At 34.3% G+C, this 23,655-nt stretch overlaps 1 protein-coding gene across 2 annotated transcripts in view; it reads left to right on the top strand.

Annotated features, from left to right (window-relative positions):
• The window catches only part of LOC138833019 (ceramide transfer protein), a 92,309-nt gene that overhangs the window by 63,281 nt on the left and 5,373 nt on the right, over positions 1-23,655 (top strand). Inside the window, exons 8-17 of one of the 2 annotated variants that reach the window (XM_070031376.1) lie at positions 2,278-2,370; positions 5,316-5,402; positions 7,809-7,901; positions 8,414-8,491; positions 13,982-14,077; positions 16,595-16,727; positions 17,804-17,874; positions 20,470-20,598; positions 21,051-21,180; positions 22,769-22,905. In XM_070031376.1, the coding sequence (XP_069887477.1) occupies positions 2,278-2,370; positions 5,316-5,402; positions 7,809-7,901; positions 8,414-8,491; positions 13,982-14,077; positions 16,595-16,727; positions 17,804-17,874; positions 20,470-20,598; positions 21,051-21,180; positions 22,769-22,896 (1,038 nt within the window). In that variant the 3' untranslated portion in view covers positions 22,897-22,905. The remainder of the gene's footprint in view (positions 1-2,277; positions 2,371-5,315; positions 5,403-7,808; positions 7,902-8,413; positions 8,492-13,981; positions 14,078-16,594; positions 16,728-17,803; positions 17,875-20,469; positions 20,599-21,050; positions 21,181-22,768; positions 22,906-23,655) is intronic. The other variant, XM_070031377.1, reaches the window with a different exon arrangement.

The following is a 23,655-nucleotide window of genomic DNA, read 5'->3' as shown; positions in this document are numbered from 1 at the left end:
AGTACAGATGAGAATAAGCGTATTAACTAGCAAAATGTTCTACTTTATTCCAGGTGTATGTTCTAAGATCCCTAGTGAATGCCCCAAATTACAGTACCATATCCTGTTGTGCTATGTATTTTTTCTATACATTCATACCTATGACAAATTTTAATTTATAAATTAGGTTGTTGTAAGAGATTATTATAACTTTTTGGGGGGAGGGGGTCCAATCATGGGACCTGAACTCTGGGCCTGGGTGCTGTCCCTCAGCTCTTCAGCTCAAGGCTAGCACTCTACCACTTGAGCCACAGTGCCACTTCCAGCTTCTTTCTTTTTGCTTATGTGGTGCTGAGGAATCGAACCCAAGGCCTCATGTATGCAAAGCAAGTGCTCTACCACTGAGCCACCTTCCCAGCCCTATTATAACTTTTGTATGAGGTTTTATAAATATCTATTTCTCTCAAAATCTTATTGTACTTACCCTTCCTGTTGACTGTGGGAAACTGAAAGTATAGAAAATGGAACTGTAGGGCTAGGCATGGTAATTCAGTTCTATAATCTCAGCTGCTTGAGTGGTGAAAATCAGACAGATTATAGTTAGGGCCAGCCATGACAAACTCTACCACAAAACCACATCCTTTCATCCCTTTCAAATCTTCTTTATTGTGTATATACACACTCTAGGAAGACTAGAATGTTCCTTAGTATAGAAGCTGTTTATTAATATGCCTTTTAAGCTGGGCATTGGTGGCTCACACCTGTAATCGTAGCTACTCCAGAGGCTGAGATCTGAGGATCATGGTTCAAAGCCAGCCCAGGCAGGAAAGTCCATGAGACTCTTTATCTCCAATAAACCACTAGAAAACTAGAAGTGGTGCTGTCGCTTTTAAGCGCTAGAGTGCTCACCTTGAGCTGAAGCGCAAGGACTGACAGGGCAGGAAAGTCCATGAGATTCTTTATCTCCAATAAACCACTAGAAAACTAGAAGTGGTGCTGTGGCTCAAGCGCTAGAGTGCTCACCTTGAGCTGAAGCACAAGGACTGTGCCCAAGCCCAGAGTTCAAGCCCTGCAACTGACTAAATAAATAAATGTCTTTTGTGTAATTAATAGAACTGAGAAATAAAGGACATTGATAATAACATTATTTTGTTGATACTGTTTCATTCTAAATGGTTTTTATGCCTCCTATAAGCTAAGAATGAGGAAATTTCACTGACCAGAAAATAGTCTTCCAGGATCTAAGAAAATAGTTAAATAACATTACAAGCTATTTAGTAGAATTGCTTAATTTACTTATTCTATGTAAATATATGGTATCAGTTTAAATATTCTTATTGACAACCGAGGCAACAATTTTTGTGGTTACCTATAATAAAAATCCTTCTTTCTATAGATGTATACTTAATTTTCAGACAGTTATATCTAGGTAAAACAAAAATTGTAAGGATAGACAATTTTAGCAGCATTAATAAGATTCAGAACTCTGTAATTTTACTTAGTTTTTCACTTTTCCCTAACTCCGTTGTATTATTGTTGTGTTAAAATACATTTTTGTTTTATTCCATTTTTAAATTAAGGTTACTACAGTAAAGTTTGCCATACTTAAATATATTATTGATTCTTTATCAGATTTGACCCCATTATACCAGGTTTTTGGTGGGGTTTTTTTTGCATTAAGTTTGCTGTTGGGTCAGTCTTTGTTATTTTAAGGTTTATTTTGTGTCTTTTAACCTTGCAGGCCCTAACTGTAGGAGAAATTTATGTATGAGAAATTTATCTTTCTAAGAAATTCTTTTTCACATTCAGATTCCACTTAATTTTTTAATTAAAAAATATGTTACATAGTTGTACAAAGAGGTTTCAATTCAGAATGTCAATTTATGAGTACAGTGAATCTTGATCTTTGTACCTTCTATTAATAATTAAGTTCTTTCATTCTAGATATCCAATACTTACTTTTTTCCCCCTTTGTTCCCCAAAAGATAGGGATAGAGATCATGGCAGGATTTAATAAGCTTTTCTCTGGTGGTGATTTATTAGGAGTTTAAAACATACTTTAGACCCTTGGACAGTTTGCAGTTTACAAATACACTTACTTAAATGTTGATATTAGTTGTGATTTAAGTAGTAGCTTGTGTATGATATATAACTCACAAAAAGGTGTTTTCTTGGACAGAATGATACTCTTATTGTAGGACTAATTTTTGTAGTCAAATTATAAAATTGTACTGTACTAGCTTAAAAGTCATAGTGTGATTTAAATGCCCTCTTCTGATGATAACTTTTGTCTCACAGGAAGGTGAAAAGAAGAGAAGAGCAGAGGAAGCATGCAAGAATGCAATGGAAGAACTTAAGAAAAAATCCCACTTTGGAGGACCAGATTATGAAGTATGAACTTAAAGTTTGGTCTTCGTAAGAAAAGCACATTGTCCATATTTATCACAAAATAATACTTCTGTAAATTCTAAATAATACTTTTGTAACCTTTTTTTAATATGCCAAGCTTTTTCTGAAATACTACATTTACTTAACTGCTATAAAGTTTAATATAGGATTTTAAAGTCTCAGTTCAGTTTGTAGGATAAATTTCATCTCCCCTGTCAAGGTGATCATTTTTAGCATTATTCTGTACTATACAGTGACATCTAATACATACAGTGTGATTTATCAAATTGCTTTCGTGTTTGAAAACTATCAGAAAGCAACTTCTTTCAGTCCTTTTACTTGCTAAAATCTTCCTCTAAATACAAACATACAGACAGACAGACATACAAAAAGAGAAAGCGGGGAGGAAGACATTTTTTTTTAGCTTTTTTTCCGTAATATTATTTTGAGGATCAGTTCTGGTACTTGAATATAGGGCTTCATGTTCTCACTTGGATCATTTGCAAGTCAGGAACTCTATTAACTTAAGGCATGCCTCCAATTTTGATTGGAGATAAAGGTCTTTTGGATTTGTCTGCTTGGACTGGATTCAAAGCACAGTTCTCAGATCTCAGCCTCCTGAGTTGCTAGGATTATAGGAGTGAGCCTATAGCCATACTCAGTGATCTTCCCTTTCCTTTCTTTTCCCTTAACTTTCTTTTCCTTTTCCCTTGCTCTTTTCTTTTTCCTTTCCCTTTCCTTCCTTTCCTTCTATTGGTATGTGTGTATGTGCACTTGCACGCCATACTGGAGCTTGAAGTCAAGGCCTATGCACTGTCCCTGAGCTTTTTCTCTTAAATGTAACACTCTAATACTTGGAACCACAGCTCCACTTCCAGTTTTCTGATGGTTAAATGGAGGTAAGAGTCTCACAGAGGGCTGGGAAAGTAGCTCAGCGGTAGAGTGCATGCCTTGCAAGCATGAGGCCCTGGGTTCGATTCCTCAGCACCACATAAACAGAAAAAGCCGGAAGTGGCGCTGTGGCTCCAGTGGTAGAGTGCTAGCCTTGAGCTGAAGAGCTGAGGGACAGCGCCCAGACCCAGAGTTCAGGCCCCGTGACCAGCAAAAAAAAAAAAAAGAGTCTCACAGACTTTCCTGCCAGGATGGCCTTGAAACATGATCTTCAGATGTCAGCTTCTTGAGTAGCTAGGATTACAGGCATGAGCCATTAAAGACAATTAAAGTACCAGTAAAGAACACGTATATTTCTGAAAAGAATTATTTTTAAGAATAGGATGGTAAGGAATATCTTTGAAGTAGAATCAAAATGCTAAGTTTAAAAAAATAGAAGAAAAATTTCTTGCCATTTGTATTCAGGACACAAAAAGAGCTGCTATTAACCAAATATTTTTTTATGTCAGACAGGAAAGATTTCTGTGTGGGAATCCATAAAATAATGAGACTTGAGTTTTGAAAATATTTTTAAAGTATTGTTTTTAATTCATACTTTTCTATAATGTATAAAACACAATTAGCTATCCTCACAAGGTTGTTTTTTTTTTAACCTAGATTACTGGAGATAAGCTGTTTCAATGACAGTTTTAGTTCTGAAGTTTTAAGTTTGGTAATTACCTTATTTTTTTGCATTAAAAATAAAATACATTTTCATTATAGAAAATATGTAGCCAAGAACATGTTTTTAGTAGTATGTAATATCAAGTACTTTTATAGCCTAACAACAGCATATAATTGAGTGTTTTGTTTTAAGAGGAAGAGGATAAGGATGGAGGAAGAAGGATCTTGATGTGTTTACTTGTTTCAAGCCAAAAATAATGTTGTTTATTGATGTAAATGAATTTTTAAAAGTAAATCTATTCATCGTCCATCTTTACTAACTTACGCATTTCTTTTGACTATTCTTTTTAAACTGGGTGACTTGGGTTATCAATTGAACTGAGAAAATTTCCCGGTTAATGATTTGGCTCCTTTTGAGAAGGATTATTTTAAAATGTGAGGGATTCGAAACCCAAGCCTACCTGCCCATTCTCTCCTTTTTCCATAATATGAAGTTCCTATTCCATTTACAGTTTATTTGGTTCGTCACAGCAGAAACATACCTTGTGTGATTCCATTTTGCTTTTTTGTTCTGTTATAGCATTTGCATCATAATTACTGGGGGAGCCCTTTTAAATGTACATATTTCTGAGTTCCATCCAAGGCATATTGAAAAATAACTTTAGGGCATGGGACCTGGGAATTTCATTTTAAACAAGTTCCTTGGATGATTGGTGATCCCTTCTCTACCATCTAACCATACTTTCAAGCATCTCAACTTTTCTTTCTGCATTTTCCTTAGGAAAATTGTTTTTGAATTCTCTCTCTACTAACTGGCTATAGATCTTTTCCAATTTTGGCAAGGCTTTTCTGCAGTTTTAATATGTCTGTCACCTGACACCTCTGTTGCAAGTACTTAGTTCAAGAGCAGTCATAATACTATATAAATAAATAAGCATGGTTATATGCTAATAAAACTTTATTTATGAGCAGCATAATGTCAAGTAATTCCTACATGTCACAAAATTTTCCAAGTATTGTTTTTCCAACTTGGTCAAGTTGAAATTCTTAACTCCTAGACCATGTGAAAATAGGCACCAGACTATATTATGCATCTACATAGTTCATCAGGCCCTGCTTAGATTGTAATCTTTAAAAAATATTGACCAACAATAGGAGTATAGAGAAAGTAAATTGAGTAAGTAATATGATGTTACACAGCATATATTAATCACCTTTGGGAAAATAGTGCCTGGTAGAGTGATTGGTTCATAATTATGTTCTCAATAAATATATAGAGTTATTTTTCTTTTCCATAGAGTTAATACCAGAATTATCAATGTTTTCTATTTCCTTAAGTCAATTAATCTTTTGGGTTTTGTTTTTGTTTCTTCTTTTCCCTTGTGTTTCATTAGGAAGGCCCAAACAGTCTGATTAATGAAGAAGAGTTCTTTGATGCTGTTGAAGCTGCCCTTGACAGGCAAGATAAAATAGAAGAACAGGTAAATCTACTAAAAATTTTAAGTTGAAACTCATTTTAGCCTTGATGTAAGTTATTTCATATTAATAAATTTGAAAACTGAATTTAATAACAAACTATACCTACACTGAGTTACAAATGCAGAAGAATCTTTAAAATCTGGTTTCTTTATAGATTAATTGCCAAGCCCCAAAAATTAGAACAGTAATTGTTCTGATAAACTATACATAATTAACATGACCTGGAGTGGAAATCTTCTGACTATTCCCCTTGAATGATCCACCTTTAACCATTCTTTAGAAACTATGGCAATATCAAGTGTATATTTAGTCTTGATATTTAGTTTCTCAATTTCCATTCACCAACTACTTATGAATTCAAAAGGAAAATTACCACAAATTTTAAGTTTTTTCCTCACTTGAAGTGTTTGTAATCACCATGAAATCTACAGCATTTACACACAGTTTCTTTGGAAGTTGGAAGAAAGCATTTGTTGAGTTTTGCATTGCTAGTGTCAAGGTTAATTTGAATTCCTTGCCTTTAATTTTGTCTGTGTAGTTTCCATATTTACCACTAGATGGTACTAGTGGGTGAATTTTGCATTCCCCCTCCCCCCCCAATTTGGTTAAACGATTAGTATTGGTTATACTATTAGTAGAAACTATATTCTTGAGCGTATATGAATAAGCTGTAGTAATAAAGTGTCTTGCAAATAATCAGTGTATCAGTTTTATACCATACATGAATTTGTATAGCAAAGTTACTTGTTTCATTTCTGTCATTTCTAAGCCAGTCATGGCTATTATGCCCATTTACTGCTCTAAGTAGACAAGAGTAAATCACCACCTACAGGAGGTCATATTTCTGTTTATACTTATTTTTCTTTATATTTCTCAAATTTATAATGAAAAGTTCATGTCATATTAATTTGTAAAGCTTATTGTTCATTTCTTTATACTCAAAAGATGTTCCACTGTACTCTGAGAGAGAGAACTTTCAGTTCCTGACTAGACTCTACTTTTGACAGTAAAAATAGTTCCTAAGTAGCATCACTGTGTTTTGGAAGCTTAAAATATGACTTAAATGTACTATTTTGGGGGAACTAATTATACAGTCAAGACTTCTCAGTCATACTGTTTTCACACTAGTTTTATAGCTGTGAATTTAAAACTTAAGTTCTCTAGGTGTTAGTTTACAAATCTGAGATAAAAAGCTCAACATGATGTCTCAAAACCACCTTTCTAGAGCTGGGGATATAGCTCAGTGCTAGAGGTTTCACCCAGCACACACTAAGTCCACAAAGCAAAACATCCCTTCTTATTTCTGAAATACTACTCTATGGAATATCAGACAGTGATTAAGTTGAATGAAGAGGATCAATAAGAACTTGTATACTATTTAGAAAAAGAAGTATCAATGGACCTATGAAAAAATTTGATTTAATTCTATTGATATTCTGGCAGGTGCTCTACAAAAAGTCATTGAACTGACACTGATTTTCATTGTCTACTAGCCATTCACATCAGTATGATAAATATACTAACAGTATGGTATGTTATAAAATAGTAAACTCCAATAATCCATAAAATCAGTTCTATAGGTTCAGATCACTTTTTTGTACTCAGAATATATTGTGCAGTTTTCACCAACATAGCCTCTGTATAGGTATTTTCCAAATGAAAACCATGTCATACATTTTCAAATTTATATAACTTAAATAAAGATATATTTAATAAATTTGATGTATGAGAAATGAGCCATTAATAATTGTGTGTCCAGGCATCATTGAATAGAAATTACTGCCCTTGTCCTATCTAGTTAGAAAATAAGCACACATATAACAAAGAAGTTTCTGGTATATTATTTTTACTAAATATTTGTTAAGTAGTAGAAGAAACAAGGCAAGATGAAGAAAGCAATCAAGTATCAGATTAGCAAGAATTAAAGATGAGAGGACAGCAGAATATCTTCATAGAAAGGAGACAAGACACACATACATGATACGATCTTAGCAACATAACTAAATCCAAATAATGATTTGGTCTAGTGACATATAAATCTGTGAGACAGATCTTCAGGTTCACAGTGGAGTGAAATAATTGGAATGTTTTGAGGAGAGTTTAAAAAGAAAATTGGCAGCAGTGTTAAGATAAAGGATGCTATGCAGGTAGTGGGTGAAAGGGCCTGACTATGCGCAAAATCAAAGAACTCATTCCTGGTCTAGTATTCCCTGTAGGGTCAAAAAGAAGAGACTAGATTGAGATATCTGAACAAAGTTTAGGATTGGTCAAGGCTTGTGTCTGAACTAATGTCATAAATCAAATATAAGCACTGAAGTGTTCAGAAATAGTGGTAGTTCCAGGTTATGGTATTCTTATGTTGCAAAATATGCTTTAAAACCACCTCAACTTTATATGCTTTTTTTCAGTCACAGAGTGAAAAGGTCAGGTTACACTGGCCTACATCTTTGCCATCTGGAGATGCCTTTTCTTCTGTGGGGACACATAGATTTGTCCAGAAGGTAAGCCAACAGTCACAGTTTACTGAAAGTGTAAGTTTTCTTCAGTGTTGATAGAGCTATTTTATAGTACAAATTTTCTCCCTTTTTTATGAATTTAGGTAGTGAAGGTTTTATAGTATATGTTGTATTTCATATATTTTCTCATACACTTTCTCCCAATTTAGAAATACTAATTCTGAATGTAGTGTTCTTTCTTTAATATTTAAGGGGGAAGGTGAAAGGGATACAGAGTAGCTAGTCCAAGATAGCTAATCAGAGTTTAGCCAAGTTATATGAAGCCTTTCCTCTTTGGGGTTAAGTAATGTTATTTTGTATTGTTGGAAGTACTACATTCTCTTTGGGATGATTTTGGAGCATAATACATAATAGGTGCATGAATTCAGCATTTGCTGCTGTGCTTGTTTCATATAGTGCTTTGTTTTCTCTTTATCTTGTGTTTGGAAGTTGGTACTGAATGCTCTGTTGTGCCTTTGTTCTGATTACTTGGTTTTTTCTTTGTCTGTCTCTGGTAGCCCTATAGTCGCTCTTCCTCCATGTCTTCCATTGATCTAGTCAGTGCCTCTGACGATGTACACAGATTCAGCTCCCAGGTACTGTATGAATGTATGGAGTGGACTTGAATCTTTTGTGCTATAGTTCAGCTGCTTACACAGTTCATAGAAATTTTTTCAACAAGGTTACTTGTTTGGGTTTTGAATTTTAAATCGTAGTAGTAAGCATTAAGCCTTCCTGATCTACTAAATAGTTCGTTTATCAAGCTTGCATGTGTCCTTCATTTTGTATCCTCTAGTGTGAATAGCTTGGGATTTTAGCAGTATAGAATAGCATACTCAAGAAACAATTTCAAATTGAAATGAAATAATTAGAAATTACTTGGTTCTTTTATAGTATGTATTGTCTATCTGTTCAGACAGGATTCAGCAACTTTCATGGACATACAGCATAAAAGCAAACTTCACCAATCACACTTTTAATTATCTCCTAATTATGTTAAGGAAATGACTTTTTAAATGTCATTTGTCTTAATGCTTTTTTTTCTTTTGAGATACTGGGGTTTTGGATTTCCAAAAGTAGCCATACTTCCAACCCTGCCTCATTACTATTATAATACTAAACTGCAGCTAATATTTTCCTCCTAAAAATACCTATGTGTATTATTATTATATTCCAGTTTATATCATTAAATCATATTGCAATTGGTTTAAATTAATTTAGCATCACTTAGAGTTTAGACATTTCAGACAAGAAGCTGGATGTGTATAATCTTTCTACCCTCAAAATAAAATGAATTTAAAGGAAACAGTTTTTTTTTAATGTCAATGTTAGTTTTAACTTTTTGTTATTTTGTCTTTTTTGTGTTGCTCAAGATCAACTCCAGGGCCTTATGCATAATGAGCAAGCATCTGCCACTGAGTTACATCCTTAGCACTTTTTTTAAAAAAAAGTTTTGAGCTTCAATTCTTTACTATCAATTTTTTACTTTCATGATGATTGCGTCTTTTGAACTCTATTATGTCCAGAACCTGAACTATGTACTTAAAATAACCCAGTTTAAATCTGGTTAGATTTGGGGGAGTTTTCTAATTTCTCTGTCATTTTTTGTGATTTATCTAGAGTCTGGAACAAGTGTGAACTTTTGTTGCCATTATAACACAACTTCTTGAGAAAATCACAGTTTTGTGTCATTTTTTTTTCTAGTAGGGTATTCCAAAGAAAGAGTCAAGTTTCAAAAAGATCTCTGTTAATTAACATATACAAATAAAAGACGTCATTCCTTTTTTACTATTCAATAAAGGGAAAAATAAGACTTACCATGCATTTTTCTGATTTTTATTTCCTAATATATTTATACAATGTCTTTGAAAAAATAGTTCATCATATTTACCAGGGGACTTTGATTTATTCTGCTAAGCTCCACTCACATTAAAGTAGTAAAATGACATACTAACAAACTCAACAGTGAAGTTCACCATTTCCCTTTAAAGTAGTAAAATAGGAAGTGGCGCTGTAGCTCAAGTGGTAGAGCGCTTGCCTTGAGCTGAGGGACAGCGCCTAGGCCCAGAGTTCAAGCCCCACGACCGACAAAAAAAAAAAAAAAAAGTAGTAAAATATTGGCTATAAAAGTAAGGAAGTATAAGTGAGAGCAAGGGACAAAATTTATAAGTGAGCAATAAAAGATGACTAAGAATTTGGGGTTTAGAACCTAGATCTGGGCTGTAGCAGAAAATCCATTGAACAGACTTGAAGATCTTGAAAATATTACTGAAGAACGGGTGCCCATTTATGAAAACTGGCAAATTGTAGTTTGTTTTTTAACATAACAGTTTATATAAGTTATATATATAAATGAGATAAATTAATTTTGCTGGTTGATTTTTTTCTAATATTTGATACTTTGGTTTTTAATTATATTACTTTGTATACTGAAAGAGATAAAAGAGGAGAAAATAATGTTGACATTCTTAAGTTTATATTGTCCTTGCTAAAGCATTTGCTGTTATTAGCAGACTTAGGATCAAGCAGTTAATTGTTGACTAAATTACCTCTTGTTTGAGCAGGGCCTTTTAGAGTGAAAAATTCCAAACTGTTGGATTTGTTTATTTCAGAGGACATTGTACTTCCTTATCTCCCATTATTAAAGCATCTGGCAGATTAATTCTATATAATTACATGTATATATAATTGGACCCGGACCTAGAGTTAATATTAGCTGAGAAATACTGTGATCTGGGAAACTTCCAGTTCAACAGAATATGAAATTGTACTAGTGACTCCTTAAAATGTTTTAAGAAATAAAACCTTCTACTTTGTAATTAACTCAAAATCTAACTTTCATTCGTTTTAATAATTTGCTAAAGACTGGAATTGTAGCTCCAGGGTAGACATTTACTAGCATGTGCAGCATGACCCCAAAAAAGTTGTAAAAATATTTAAGCATAATATCACAACCAAATCATATTTATTCTAACATTCTTTTTAAGTCCAAACTCATACACATGTATAGTTGTTTTGATCATTTGTATCAATTTTTATATGGAGGTTTTCCAAACCTGGTAATTTAGTTTTGCTACCTAAATAAAGATTAGCTATTAGCTTGTAACTATCTTGTTCTTTGGAGGGGTGTGTGTGTGTGTGTGTGTGTGTGTGTGTGTGTGTGTGTGTGTGTGTGTGTGTGTGTGTGTGTGTGTGTGTGTGTGTGTGTGTGTGTGTGTGTGTGTGTGTGTGTGTGTGTGTGTGTGTGTGTGTGTGTGTGTGCGCGAGGGTGTGTGTGTGTGTGTGTGTGTGCGCGCGAGGGTGTGTGTGTGTGCGCGAGGGTGTGTGTGTGTGTGTGTGTGTGTGCGCGCGAGGGTGTGTGTGTGTGCGCGAGGGTGTGTGTGTGTGTGTGTGTGTGTGTGTGTGTGTGTGTGTGTGTGTGTGTGTGTGTGTGGTGTGTGTGCGTGCGCGCTTTGCCAGAGCTAGAAGTCAGGGCCTAGGTATTATCCCTTAGCTTTCCTATTTAAGGCTGGTGTTCTACCACTTGAGCCAAACTTGCACCTCAGGCTCTTTGGTAGTTAATTAGACTTTTTTGGTAGTTAAATAGACTTTTTTGCCCAAGCTAGATTCAAACTTATGATCCTTAGATATCAACATCCTGAGTAGCTAGGGTTACAGGCATGAGCCACCAGTAGACCTCAACTGTCTTGCTTTTATTGAAATAATATTTTCAACTGGATCAGATCAACATAGAGATGCCTTGTAAATAGCTTAAATAAAATAATGTAGCCCAGAAATGGTGAATTTGCATAATTACTAGTATTATCATTAATGGTAATTATTATTGTAATATAATTGTAAAATAATGTAGCCCAGCTGGTGGGCTTGTTTTATTACTTACTATTTTACAAGTAATGCATTTCAATTTTAGTAAAACTAAAAAAATAGAACAAAGAGAATTAAAATCATAAATCTCTGGATATTTTTAAGTTTATCGTATATATGCTAGTGAAATATATATATATATATATGATGTGTGTGTGTGCATGTATATATGTGGGTATGTCAAGAGGATTGTTTGAGACCAGCCTGAGCAATACATATATCAGGAAGCAAAAAATCTTTCAGTTGGGATTGAGTTGGGACATATTTCCATGGTAGAATATTAGAGTATGCTCTTGATTCAGTTCCCTACAAATAAAATATGGAATGTATTGATAAATGCACATTGGTAAATGTCTTTTTTTCTCTCAAAGTAGATAATTCTGTAGTATTGTAACTTTTTTAAAATTATTTTTAGATTCATCTCACTAGTCAATATAGATCTGCATCTCTATATTGGATTTACCTGCTCACCTAATGCTGAATATTTTTTCATTTATTTCCAGTTTTTCTTTTACAGTTAATACAGTGACCATCTTTATATATATATATATATATATATATATATATATATATTTATTTATGTATGTATATATAATCTTTAACTCTTTACATACATGGTATTTATCCTTACTTATATAGTATCTGAATATCTAAATCTTTATATCTAAGTAATTGATAATTGATATTATTTCCCTAGAGCACAGACAAGTTTTTATTCTTGTTGACAAGTTTTTAATTAGGAAAACTGGACCAGCTTTCACTCAGAGGCTAGTATTTTTTGCTGCACTGACTCAAATATTATAATTTAGTTATTTTTGCCAATCTGATAGACTGTAATAGTATTCTTAGTACTCAACCATTTCTTTGGTAAATTCACTATTCATACTGGCCATTTTTCTTTTGGGTTAACTGAACTATTAATTTGTTATTAATAAAGCTATATAATAGTCTTCTATAGCTTTGTGACTGTATGAAAATAATCAGAATTGTATCCTTTCACATGGAAAAGATACAAGAGATCTGAGCTGTCTTTGAGCCCTTCTAGACTTTTGTTTGACCATCAAAGGGCAATTTTTTTGGTAACTTAGAAAAATCCAGTTTATTAGCTTCCTCAAATGGCATCATATTGAATGATGTAGATGTGAGGTGGGCAAAAAGGTTGAAATTGTAGTAATATCCCCTCTAATCTTAAATATATTGTATATCCATTTACTTCACTGATGTGACATTACACGTTAGGCTCATTTTCAACTCTTAAGTCCAGAAAAACCAAGAGCATATTTTCTGAAATTAGACTTAGTCTAATTTGGAAACATTCTTCACCTGCTTTAACAATTTTAACCCAGTCTTTTTTGTAAGCTCAGTGGTGAAGTACTTGTCTAGCATATGTAAGGCCCTAGGTTTATCTCCAGCATCAAACAAATCAAAAAAGAAAAGAAAAGAAAAAAAAGAAATTGTGTTCATATTTTAAAAGAATGAACTAAAATGTGGTTATATGTAAATATTGATATATATCAGTTACTCTAAAAGTACTTAGAACAGTGAAATTGGTCAAATAAAAGGACATTTTAAATTTTTAACAGAGTTTATTGTCATAAAAGAGGTTTACTGATAAAGTAAGTTTTGTCACCTTTTGCAGGGAAATCTTTGACATAACAAACTTTCTGGTATCTCTATATACATTAATTACAGGAACACTATTATTTTTCTGCCAATTTTACCCTTAATATTTTATGCTTCGTGGCACCTTCTTTGAGGCTAGAGGTTTGGCTCAGCAGAAACAAGTATGAAACCCAGAGTTCAAACTTGAGTAAAAAAAATTCAGAGATGATACCATCTCTGTTTTATAGTGCTTGATTTGATCCCTTGGCTTACACTAGGCTAATCTATATTACTTGAATAAACCATCTTTCTTCTCTTCATTTATTACTTACTATCTACTAACCTGGATATGTGAAATGTGACCTAAGCTCTTCAACACTGTATCAGATCTTCTAACTACCTCAGCTTCTTTTTTTTTTATTTTTTTATTTTTATTTTTTTGCTTATGTGGTGCTGAGGAATCGAACCCAGGGCCTCCGGCATGCAAGGCAAGCGCTCTACCACTGAGCCACCTTCCCAGCCCCTACCTCAGCTTCTAAGTGCACCATTTCTGAAAAAGTAAACTGACACTATGACTGCATTGGCTCTGTATTCTCATGGCTTTTTTTTTTTTTTTCAAGGTTGAAGAGATGGTGCAGAATCACATGACATACTCCTTGCAAGATGTAGGCGGAGATGCCAACTGGCAATTGGTTGTAGAAGAAGGGGAAATGAAGGTAATATTCACTAAAAAGTTACAGATTGCTAATTCTGCCTTATTACAAGAGTAGCATTTTCAGATTAGCTTAAATAAGTAATTACAATCAAAGAAGTACCAGATAACTAAGAAATAAAGTGTCGTTTTGCTTTCCTGATGTCAAAATAAAAATCTATGAACATACGATATTATTTTGCTTAGGCCATACAGCAGCAGGTAAGTCAAATTACAAATGGCTCTCTACTTAGATATTTCTTTGTCTTTATACTTTATACTGGAATATTCATTTATCTTTATTATTTATACTTTTGTCTTTTCTTCAATGTAGAGTTGTGTTGGCTTATATCTTAAAGTGTTTGACAATTTTGGTGTTAACAACACAACTCTACATAAAAGAGACCACTAGACAGAAAAGGCATATGAAATGGAGATACATAGATGGAATAGCAACAATAGTAGTGTTGAATTTAAAATGACCTCATGCTCCAAAACATTATGCTCAAGATTCTTTCCCTCTAGCTATCAGTTTATTGGAAAGAAAGAGAATACTGACATATAAAAGATACTGTTTCTTCATTTGTTAATATATTGAGTGAAGATTATAAGAGTGTGATAAGGCAGGTGAAAATTGAGCTTAAACAATTAAAAAATTGAGTTTAAACAATTAGTTTATTTACTAATATACTTGGAAATGATGTCAAGGTTGTGACAGTGGTTAAGTTTAGGGCATTTTAGACAAGAAATAATAGAGACAAAAACTTGAAGGCAGTTTTGTGTGTACCAGTCTTAGAGCTTGACCTCAGAGCCTGCGCACTGTCCCTGAGCTTTTGTGCCCACGACTAGCTCTGTGCTACTTAAGCCACAGCTCTATTTCCGGCTTTTTGGTGGTTAATTAAACGTAAGAGTTTTATGGACTTTGCTGCCTGAGTTGGCTTTGAACTGCAATCCTCAGATCTCAGCCTCTTGAATAGCTAAGATTACAGGCATGAGCTACCAGCACATAGCTGAAGACACATTTTTTTTTTATACAAGATTTTTACATAGAAATACCAGGCATGGTGGCCCACACCTCATTGATCCCAGCATTCCAGAGGTTGAGACAGTGGGGCCACATGTTCTAGACTAGCCTCGGCTGAGACCTTATCTTAAAACCCAAAAGCAAGTAAGCAAGTATGTATTTTGAATAGGGAACAAATTAAGAAATAAGTGGGAGGGGGCGGGAAAAAAAAAAAGAAATAAAAGGAGGCAGACAGTGAGATACCAATTAACTTGAATAAACTATAGATAATGACTTTAGCTCAATGCCATAAATTCTTGGTGTAATGTGTCACCCCAGAATTAAACACAGTGCTTCTAACAGCTAGATTTCTATGTGCCTTCCTTCTAAAAGCAAGCCGCCAACCAACCACTGACACTCTCTGTAGAAAGGGTTAAGTTGTTTCTTCCATATTCACTATTCAGATAAATCACTCACTGTTCCTCCATAGTGAGGAAGAAATAAAAGCATAAGAAAAGTAAAGTAGTAGTCTGGGTAAAGTCCTCCCTCCACCTGGAATGAGGAATGGAGAATAAGTGCTATGGTGTTAGTGAGCTAAGGATAGTAAGTCAACTAAGTAAGAGTAAAGTCAACTAAGGAGAGTAACCTTGTCTTTTAGCAGTTAGACATTACTCTATGCAATATATCATTTTAGGAAAATTAAGCAGATAGGGAAGAAACTAGAGACCTAGAAGACTTAGAAGGAGAGGTACAAGGTGATGAAGGTAAGCAGCAGAAAAATCAAGCTGTTGGATGCCTTAACAAAAATTAGGAATAAGCTTAATAGTGAATTCTGAGAGGAGAAATCAGAAATCTAGAGTTTATAGTGTGAATGTTGAAGAAAATGGTAGTGGGAGAGAGAAACTGCAGACATGAAGCTGAAATGGCTAATAGTGTATCTGGCTGAGTAAGTACACCATAAAATGAGAAGTGTTTGTCCCTGGAACATGCTGCTTCCTTTCTTGAAAGAAGTAATCAGAGTTCTCTAAAGCAACAAACTTTATTTTGTATGTAAGGTATACATTCTCACTTTTTAAATCAAGAGAAAAATTTTTTTGCCATTTTAGTTTTCAACATTTGACTAAAAATATTAAAAACCCAGAGTATCTCCTGTGTTTCTGTTACTGTTCTTGATGTTGGGTATGCAACATTCAACAAAACCGCTTTAAATCAATGTCCTTAAGGAAATTTTTTTCTAGTTAGCCTTATTTGCCCTCTTGACTACACTGGGTCTTTGAAAATGTTTGGTTGATAATATTTTAAATTAAATACTTTAATTCTTAGCACCTAGGGTTATTTATTTATGTGTTTTTCACAATTGAAGTTTACCTCTCACATTGTCATTCTAAATATTTTTCTTATGTTAATTTGGAAATTTTTAGCATAGTATGTTCTATGAATAGATTTGCAAAGGCAAAATTTCAAAGTATGCCTTCAAATTTGTGCTTTAGGGGCTTCATTTTTATTTTTCAAACAGCTTTTTAAATATGTCTTCTTTAGGTATACAGAAGAGAAGTAGAAGAAAATGGGATTGTTCTGGATCCTTTGAAAGCTACCCATTCAGTTAAAGGTGTTACGGGCCATGAAGTCTGCAATTACTTTTGGAATGTTGATGTTCGCAATGACTGGGAAAGTAAGCTGTCATCATTAATATGTTTTGATGTCTAATGTTTTTAATTTAATATCAAATCCAATATGACTTTTTTTTCTGTTTTTCCTTTGACAGTACTGGGTTTGTACTTAGGATTTTGTTCATGCTAGGCAAGCCCTCTACTGTTTGGGCCACAGGTCTTTTTGTTCTAGTTATTATTAAGATAAGGTTATTTTTAAGATAAAGCTATTTTTAAGGTATTTTTGCCGGGGTTAGCTCAGAGACCATGATCCTCCCAGTTTATGCTTCCTGTTGTAGCTAAGATAGCAGGCATGCCCAAACATGCTCAGCCTTTTCTGTTGAAATGGGGTTTCAAAATATTTTTTGCCCAAACTTGCCTAGAACCATCATGCTCCTAATTCCAACCCCTTGCATGGCTAGAATGTCAGGCTATACTACCACATCCAACTAGTAGTTAAGATGGAGTCTTGAATATTTTTGCATGTATACCTGGAACTGAAATTGTGAAATCTTTGCCTCCCAGATTTCAGGCATCAGCCACTTGCACCTGGCCTAACATAGTTTTTCATTTTTTTCCCTATCTAATTATTTTTCTAAACTGTTTCCATGATAATGTCATAGATGAATCCTGCTGTATGGTTACTTTTATATATGATTCTGTTAGACATCTCATTTAATATATACAAAGACTTCTGAACATTATAACGTTTATCATTGGTAGTTTGAAATTTTTTCCACAATTGTAAGTCATCTAAGCCTAGATAGAGCACTTTAACATCAGTAAACCACAAAAAGGTACAGTTCATAGTGTTAGGGAATTCACTTGAACTTGAGTGATTCAGTAGTCGTAGGAATTGCTTTCTTGCTGTAGCAGATAGATTCTGGACCAAAGAAATTGAAACTTCCTGGTAATGAGACTTCACAGCCACCATCTACAGAATGAAAGCAGATCTGTAGTGCCAGTGCTAAGTATTCATTATCTTCATGTTCATTTAACCATAATGTTCCTTCATATTTGGCTTTCAACATACTACATTTATCATATCTGGAAAATGCACTTATCTTTTTAGGTGCTAATATTATCTTCTTTATTTCAGCAACTATAGAAAACTTCCATGTGGTAGAAACATTAGCTGATAATGCGATCATCATTTATCAAACCCACAAGGTAATGATCTTTTCATCTATCCCAAACAATGTCAGTTAATTCAAACTTGTACAAATTGTTTTTGAAGTAAAATTTGGCAGAAACATAAATGCCATAGAAGATCCAAAGACTTTACCAATGATTGATAAATATATATTTGAAAAATGTATCAGTTTCTTTAGAGCAGAAATGTATTCAGTCAAGAATCTGAGAAATATCTAAAAACAGTGTTTTATGAAGGTCTGTAGTAGTGTCTCTAATATGCATTGTGAGTCTAGTAAGGAAGCTTCTAAAATCCACCTAAATTTTGTCTAGCATCCAATCCCTACAGAAAATAAATAGTAGCTACCAAATAAGATAAATCACAAATTCCTATGAGAATAAAAATATAGGTAAGGGAATGTATGACAGTAGCCTGAGTTGAAGCAGAGGGAAATAAACATGAAGCTTATTTCAGTAATTGGTAGCTGTCAGGAAGCAAGCAGAAATGAGGAGCACGCAGGCCAGTATCACTTAAGCTGGGTGCCTTTCATACCATTTCTCTTGCTTTTTTCAGTATATTTACAGTTTTTGACTTAAGATTTTTCTTGCTTTATTCGACTCTATTCCCATGTGAAAAATTGCGAAATAAAATATTTCATATAGAATAATAGAGGGAGTTAAGATTCTAGAGAAATCACCAAAAACAAAACTGCTTGTTATGTAAAAAATGCAATGATTCACTAGCTATTTTATTTTCCAGTTGAGTGAACATTTAATTTCTCTAAAGTCAGAACCTTATTACCAAAAAATAATCCTGGGCAACAACTACTAAAAGCATTCTACTAGGTAAACCATAGGTAGAAGAAACAATCCCATGGTTTATGTTAGGATTGACAAGTAAAAACTAAATAATAAGTAATTCAGATAATGTGTCTTTTAAAGTTACTAAGTTACAATTATTTATAATTCTCAGAATAAATATATTGTCCTAAAATGTCTTTCAACAAAATCAAAGCTGTACATCATTTTTCTCTTTAAATTTTACTTGAATAATACATTCTGAAAGGAGGCTATTTCTTCATATCTAAGGCATCTTTATTAATCATTCTGTACATTTATATTTATTAGAGTTTTTTGTGGGGAGAGGAAGAGAAAAGGGATTGTTTGCTTTTTGTTTTTGGTGGGACTGGGATTGGAAGTTAGGGACTTAAAATTGCTAGGCAAGCTCTCTACCTCTTGAGCCACATATCCAGCACTTTTTTGTGTTATATTTCAGAATTACTTTTGGCCAGGGACTAACCCTGGACCTTGACCATTCTAATTATACACCTGCTGAGTAGCTGGGATTATAGAGATGCATGCCACTATTCCCAGCTTGGTCTTTGAGAAAGGAACTTTTTAACTTTTAGCCCAGGCTAGCTCAATCTGTGGTCCTTCTTTCTCAGCCTCACAAGTAGCAGGAATTACAGGCCACTGCACCTGACTTTGTTCTTTATATTTTGAGATAGGGTCTCACAAGTAGCTGGCATTCCACCATTGCTAGCTCATTGACTAAGTTCTACAGTAGTAATGGGCAAGTGTAGGTGAAATTTAAAAAAATTATGTTGCTTCATGTCTACTTTATGAAATTTTGCCTTTTTAAAAAATGAGTGACATTGAGTTATTTGTCATTTTGTGTATTCAGCAATCAGGAAAGATACTTCACGATAAGGATAAAAAATTCACTTAGAATAAAAGCATATTTTTCTATTCAATGAAGGTAGCTCAAGAACCTAAGCTTTTATGTTATTCCCATACCATATGTTTTTCCTTGCTTGATTACCTGCAAGTCTGTGATGTAAATGACAGTGTTTTTTCACATATGTTCTATTATAGCAGTAGTTTTCTCCTCTATTATCTTTGCTGTTGAAGCATAACATTGCAACTGTGGGAGGAAGATGGGCGGCTGTTGGTTGCTTCATGGATAGAGTTTCTTATTAGAGTGAAGACACGTTTCAGAAATAGAGGTTAGATGCCATTGAATTGTAAAGTAAAATGGCAACTTTAATACAATTAAAAGAGAAAACGTAGCCAGGTGCTACTTGGAGATCCTGAGAACCAAGATCCTGAGGTCTTTTGGTGCAAAAATTAGTCAGTGAAGGAAAGTCCATGAGACTCTGATCCCCAAGTGGTAGAGCACTACTAGCTTTGAGCAAAAACTAAGGGACAGGGAAATGCATAGCCAGGTGTTAATGGCTCATGCCAATAATCCTAGCTACTCGGGATGCTGAGATAGGAGGATTGTTGTTAGAAGCCAGGCTGGGTGGAAAAGTCCATGAGACTCTTTATTTTCAGTAATTTACAAAAAAAAAACCTGTAAGTAGAACCAAATGTCAAATGGTAGAGTACTAGCTTTGAGCAAAAATACTGAAGGACAGTGCCCAGGCCTTGAGTTCAAGCCACAGGATCAGCACACACACAAAAAAGTAGACTATTATTCCTCTGATTATATTGCTCAGCAAAACCATTAACACAGTGTTCATAATATATCTTTTGCTGAGTGGTCTTTGGTGCTTCCCATTTGGAATTGGTATAAATTTCTTTTCGTGATACCTGAATAAACTATCTTTCAAATGATTTTTGTTTCTTCCATAGAGAGTATGGCCTGCTTCTCAGAGAGATGTATTATATCTTTCTGCTATTAGAAAAATACCAGCCAAGACTGAAAATGATCCTGAAACTTGGATAGTTTGTAATTTTTCTGTGGATCATGATAGTGCTCCTGTAAGTACACTGTATAAATATGTATAATTATACACTATAGCGCTAAGTACACAGTGCAGGACAGAAGAAATTAATGGATAACCACACACACATATGCACACTTGATTTGATAATGCATTTTAGATTTTGTTTTATGTTAGAGTGACTGGAACCACAACTGTCAGCCATGAACATCACACATTCTTTCCTCTTGAGTTTGGTAAAATAAGAGCTAAGTTGGGATAGGCTGTTTCCCACATTTATCTCTAAGTGGCTGTCAACTATTGCAAACCTTCTATGGTTTCTTTCTTTAGCTCCATTTACTACGTAAGAGGGTAAATCCTGTGTCATATAAGTGTGGCATGTATTCTTATGCTAAGAGTTTTGATTAAACTAACATGGCAGTAGACCAGCAGATTACAACATACTAAATATTTATTATACTGGTGTTTTTTATATGTTTTGCTTGACAGCTGAACAACCGATGTGTCCGTGCCAAAATAAATATTGCTATGATTTGTCAAACCTTGGTAAGCCCACCAGAGGGAAACCAGGAGATAAGCAGGGACAACATTCTATGCAAGATTACATATGTAGCTAATGGTATGTATCTTTGTGTTTTAATTGATATGTGAAGGTTCTTGATCATGATTACATTTAGATAAATGCCATTTTTAGTTCTGGTCTTTAGACTACTAATTTTTTTTTTTTTTAAGTTTTTGTCAGTTGTGAGGCTTGAATTTAGGGCCTGGGTGCTGTCCCTGAGCTTTTCTGCTCAAGCCTAGTGCTCTACCACTTGGAAGCACAGCTCCACCTGCAGTTATTAGGTGGTTAATTGGAGATAAGAGTTTCATAGCCCTTCCTGCCTAAGTTGGCTTTGTACTGCAATTCTCAGATCTCAGGCTCCTGAGTAGCTAGGATTATGTGTAAGCCACCAGCGCTTGGCTTAGAGTACTATTTGTTTGTTTGTTTATTGCCAGTCCTGGAGCTTGAACTCAGAACCTGGTCACTATCCTTGAGCTTCTTTTGTTCAAGGCTGGTGCTCTACCACTTGAGCCACAGTGCAACTTCCAGCTTTTTCTGTGTATGTGGTACTGAGGAGTCGAACCCAGGGCTTCATGCATGCTAGAGAGCACTCTACCACTGAGCCACCTTCCCAGCCAGAGTACTAATTTTTTGTTTGGAGAGATACTTGTCAGAATTATCTGAGAGACTTTGAAAATATAATTGCCTGAATTTTAATTTTAAAATTTAAGTTATATATATATATCCTTACTTAAAAAAAATTGTATTAGTTGCCTGATAGAATATATTTATAATGAAGGATAGTAAGCAATGGTAACAAAAATAGAGAAATTAACAGGTCTTTCTTATTTGAGGGCTTTCAGTTTTCAGGATCATTACTCATTAGTTTTCATGACCTGGTGGTCTAATCTGATATTTTCCTTACTCTGACACTTTTTATTATGTCCTTAAAGCTCCTCACTATACCCATTTTGCACCTACAGTACTCATCACAGTCTTTTTTCTTCATTTGGGGATAACGGTTGATACCTTTAAAAAAAATTGTACTTAAATAAGGTAGTATAGTAGAAGTTGGTAAAAAATACAACCTAACCTAAAATGTTGCTATATTAGTATTTTTATGTAATTTATGGAAAACCAAGAGTCTTTCAGGAAGACATTAAATGCGTTCTTATTTGCTATCTGATTTTTTTTTTAATTGTGAGAATACAGCACAGCGGAGTTACAATTACATGGGCAAGATAACACATTTCTTATCAAGCCTTGTTGCCTCTTTGTTTCCCCTTCCCATACTCCCTCCTCCCCCCACTCAATCCTTCCCCCACCCCCCACCAAAGTTGTAAAGTTCGTTTTTCGACATAACGACTTGTACATCTCATTGTTGCTGCTATCTGATTTTTATATCTGATGGGTTAGTATGAAGGTACTAATAGTTGTACCTTGAAGAACTTGTGGCTTGGCTCTAGTGGAAGAACAATTGTTGAGTGTGGATGAGGCCCTCTGAGTTCAGTTCCTACTACTGCCCCACCCCAAAAAAAAAAAAAAGTTTGGACTTAAAGGGATATAGCTGTATTGCAATATATAGAATTTTTTAAAGGCAAAGTAAGTGCTTTTCATGAATATAGGCACATACCTTAATATGAATTAATTTTTCTTTTTCTTACAGTGAACCCTGGAGGATGGGCACCAGCCTCAGTGTTAAGGGCAGTGGCAAAGCGAGAGTATCCTAAATTTTTAAAGCGGTTTACTTCTTTTGTCCAAGAAAAAACTACAGGAAAACCTATTTTATTTTAGTATTAACAGGTACTGAACATGGCCTAGCATGATTGTACTAGTATGACAATGCTGGTGTTAACATTTATTTAGTCCTGGAAAGGAGAGTATGCAAAGTGATAAGTGATTTTTCCAGATAGAGGATTGTAGTTCATAGCCTTTAAAACTTGTTTCATTGTATTTTTTCTGCTAACACTTAAGGGATTGTCAATATCACGGAACATATCATAGAACAACCAATGTGCCCTTGCCAAAATAAATACTGTGGGTTTTCTTGTTGGTTTTTTTGTGGGGGGGAGGGGGAGGTTTGGTTTTTTTTAAGAAATAAGATTTTACTAACTTGTTTACTTGGGCTAGCCTCAAATGATAATTCTCTATTCTCTGCTTCACAAGTAGCTCAGATTACAGGCATGAGCCCCACATCTGGTGCTGAATCATTACGATTTATTTAAAAGTTAAGAAAACTATTAAAATGGAAGAAGCTGTTTATGGTGGTATTTACATGTCATCCTAGCTACAACAGGAAATGAAACATAGGTACCCAGCAAAGGAGCAAGTTTCAAAAATGAGCAGCATTTGGGTTGGAGGTATGGCTCAGCAGTAACATGCCCACACAAAGCCCTGAGTTCAATTCCCAATATCACCAAAAAATAAGAACAAGATACTTGTGTATAAATGCATAAATATACATGTTTATACACAGACATGCACATTCATATATGTGTGTGTGTGTGTGTGTATATATATATAAACAAAAAAATCAGAAAACAAATTTGAGAT

The sequence above is a fragment of the Dipodomys merriami genome, unplaced genomic scaffold, assembly GCF_024711535.1.
Source record: "Dipodomys merriami isolate MVZ:Mamm:240054 unplaced genomic scaffold, mDipMer1.0.p SCAF_20, whole genome shotgun sequence".
In the NCBI taxonomy this organism is placed as follows: domain Eukaryota; kingdom Metazoa; phylum Chordata; class Mammalia; order Rodentia; family Heteromyidae; genus Dipodomys; species Dipodomys merriami.
The sequence above is the reverse complement of the archived record's forward strand: the minus strand, read 5'-3'. Positions and strand labels throughout refer to the sequence as shown.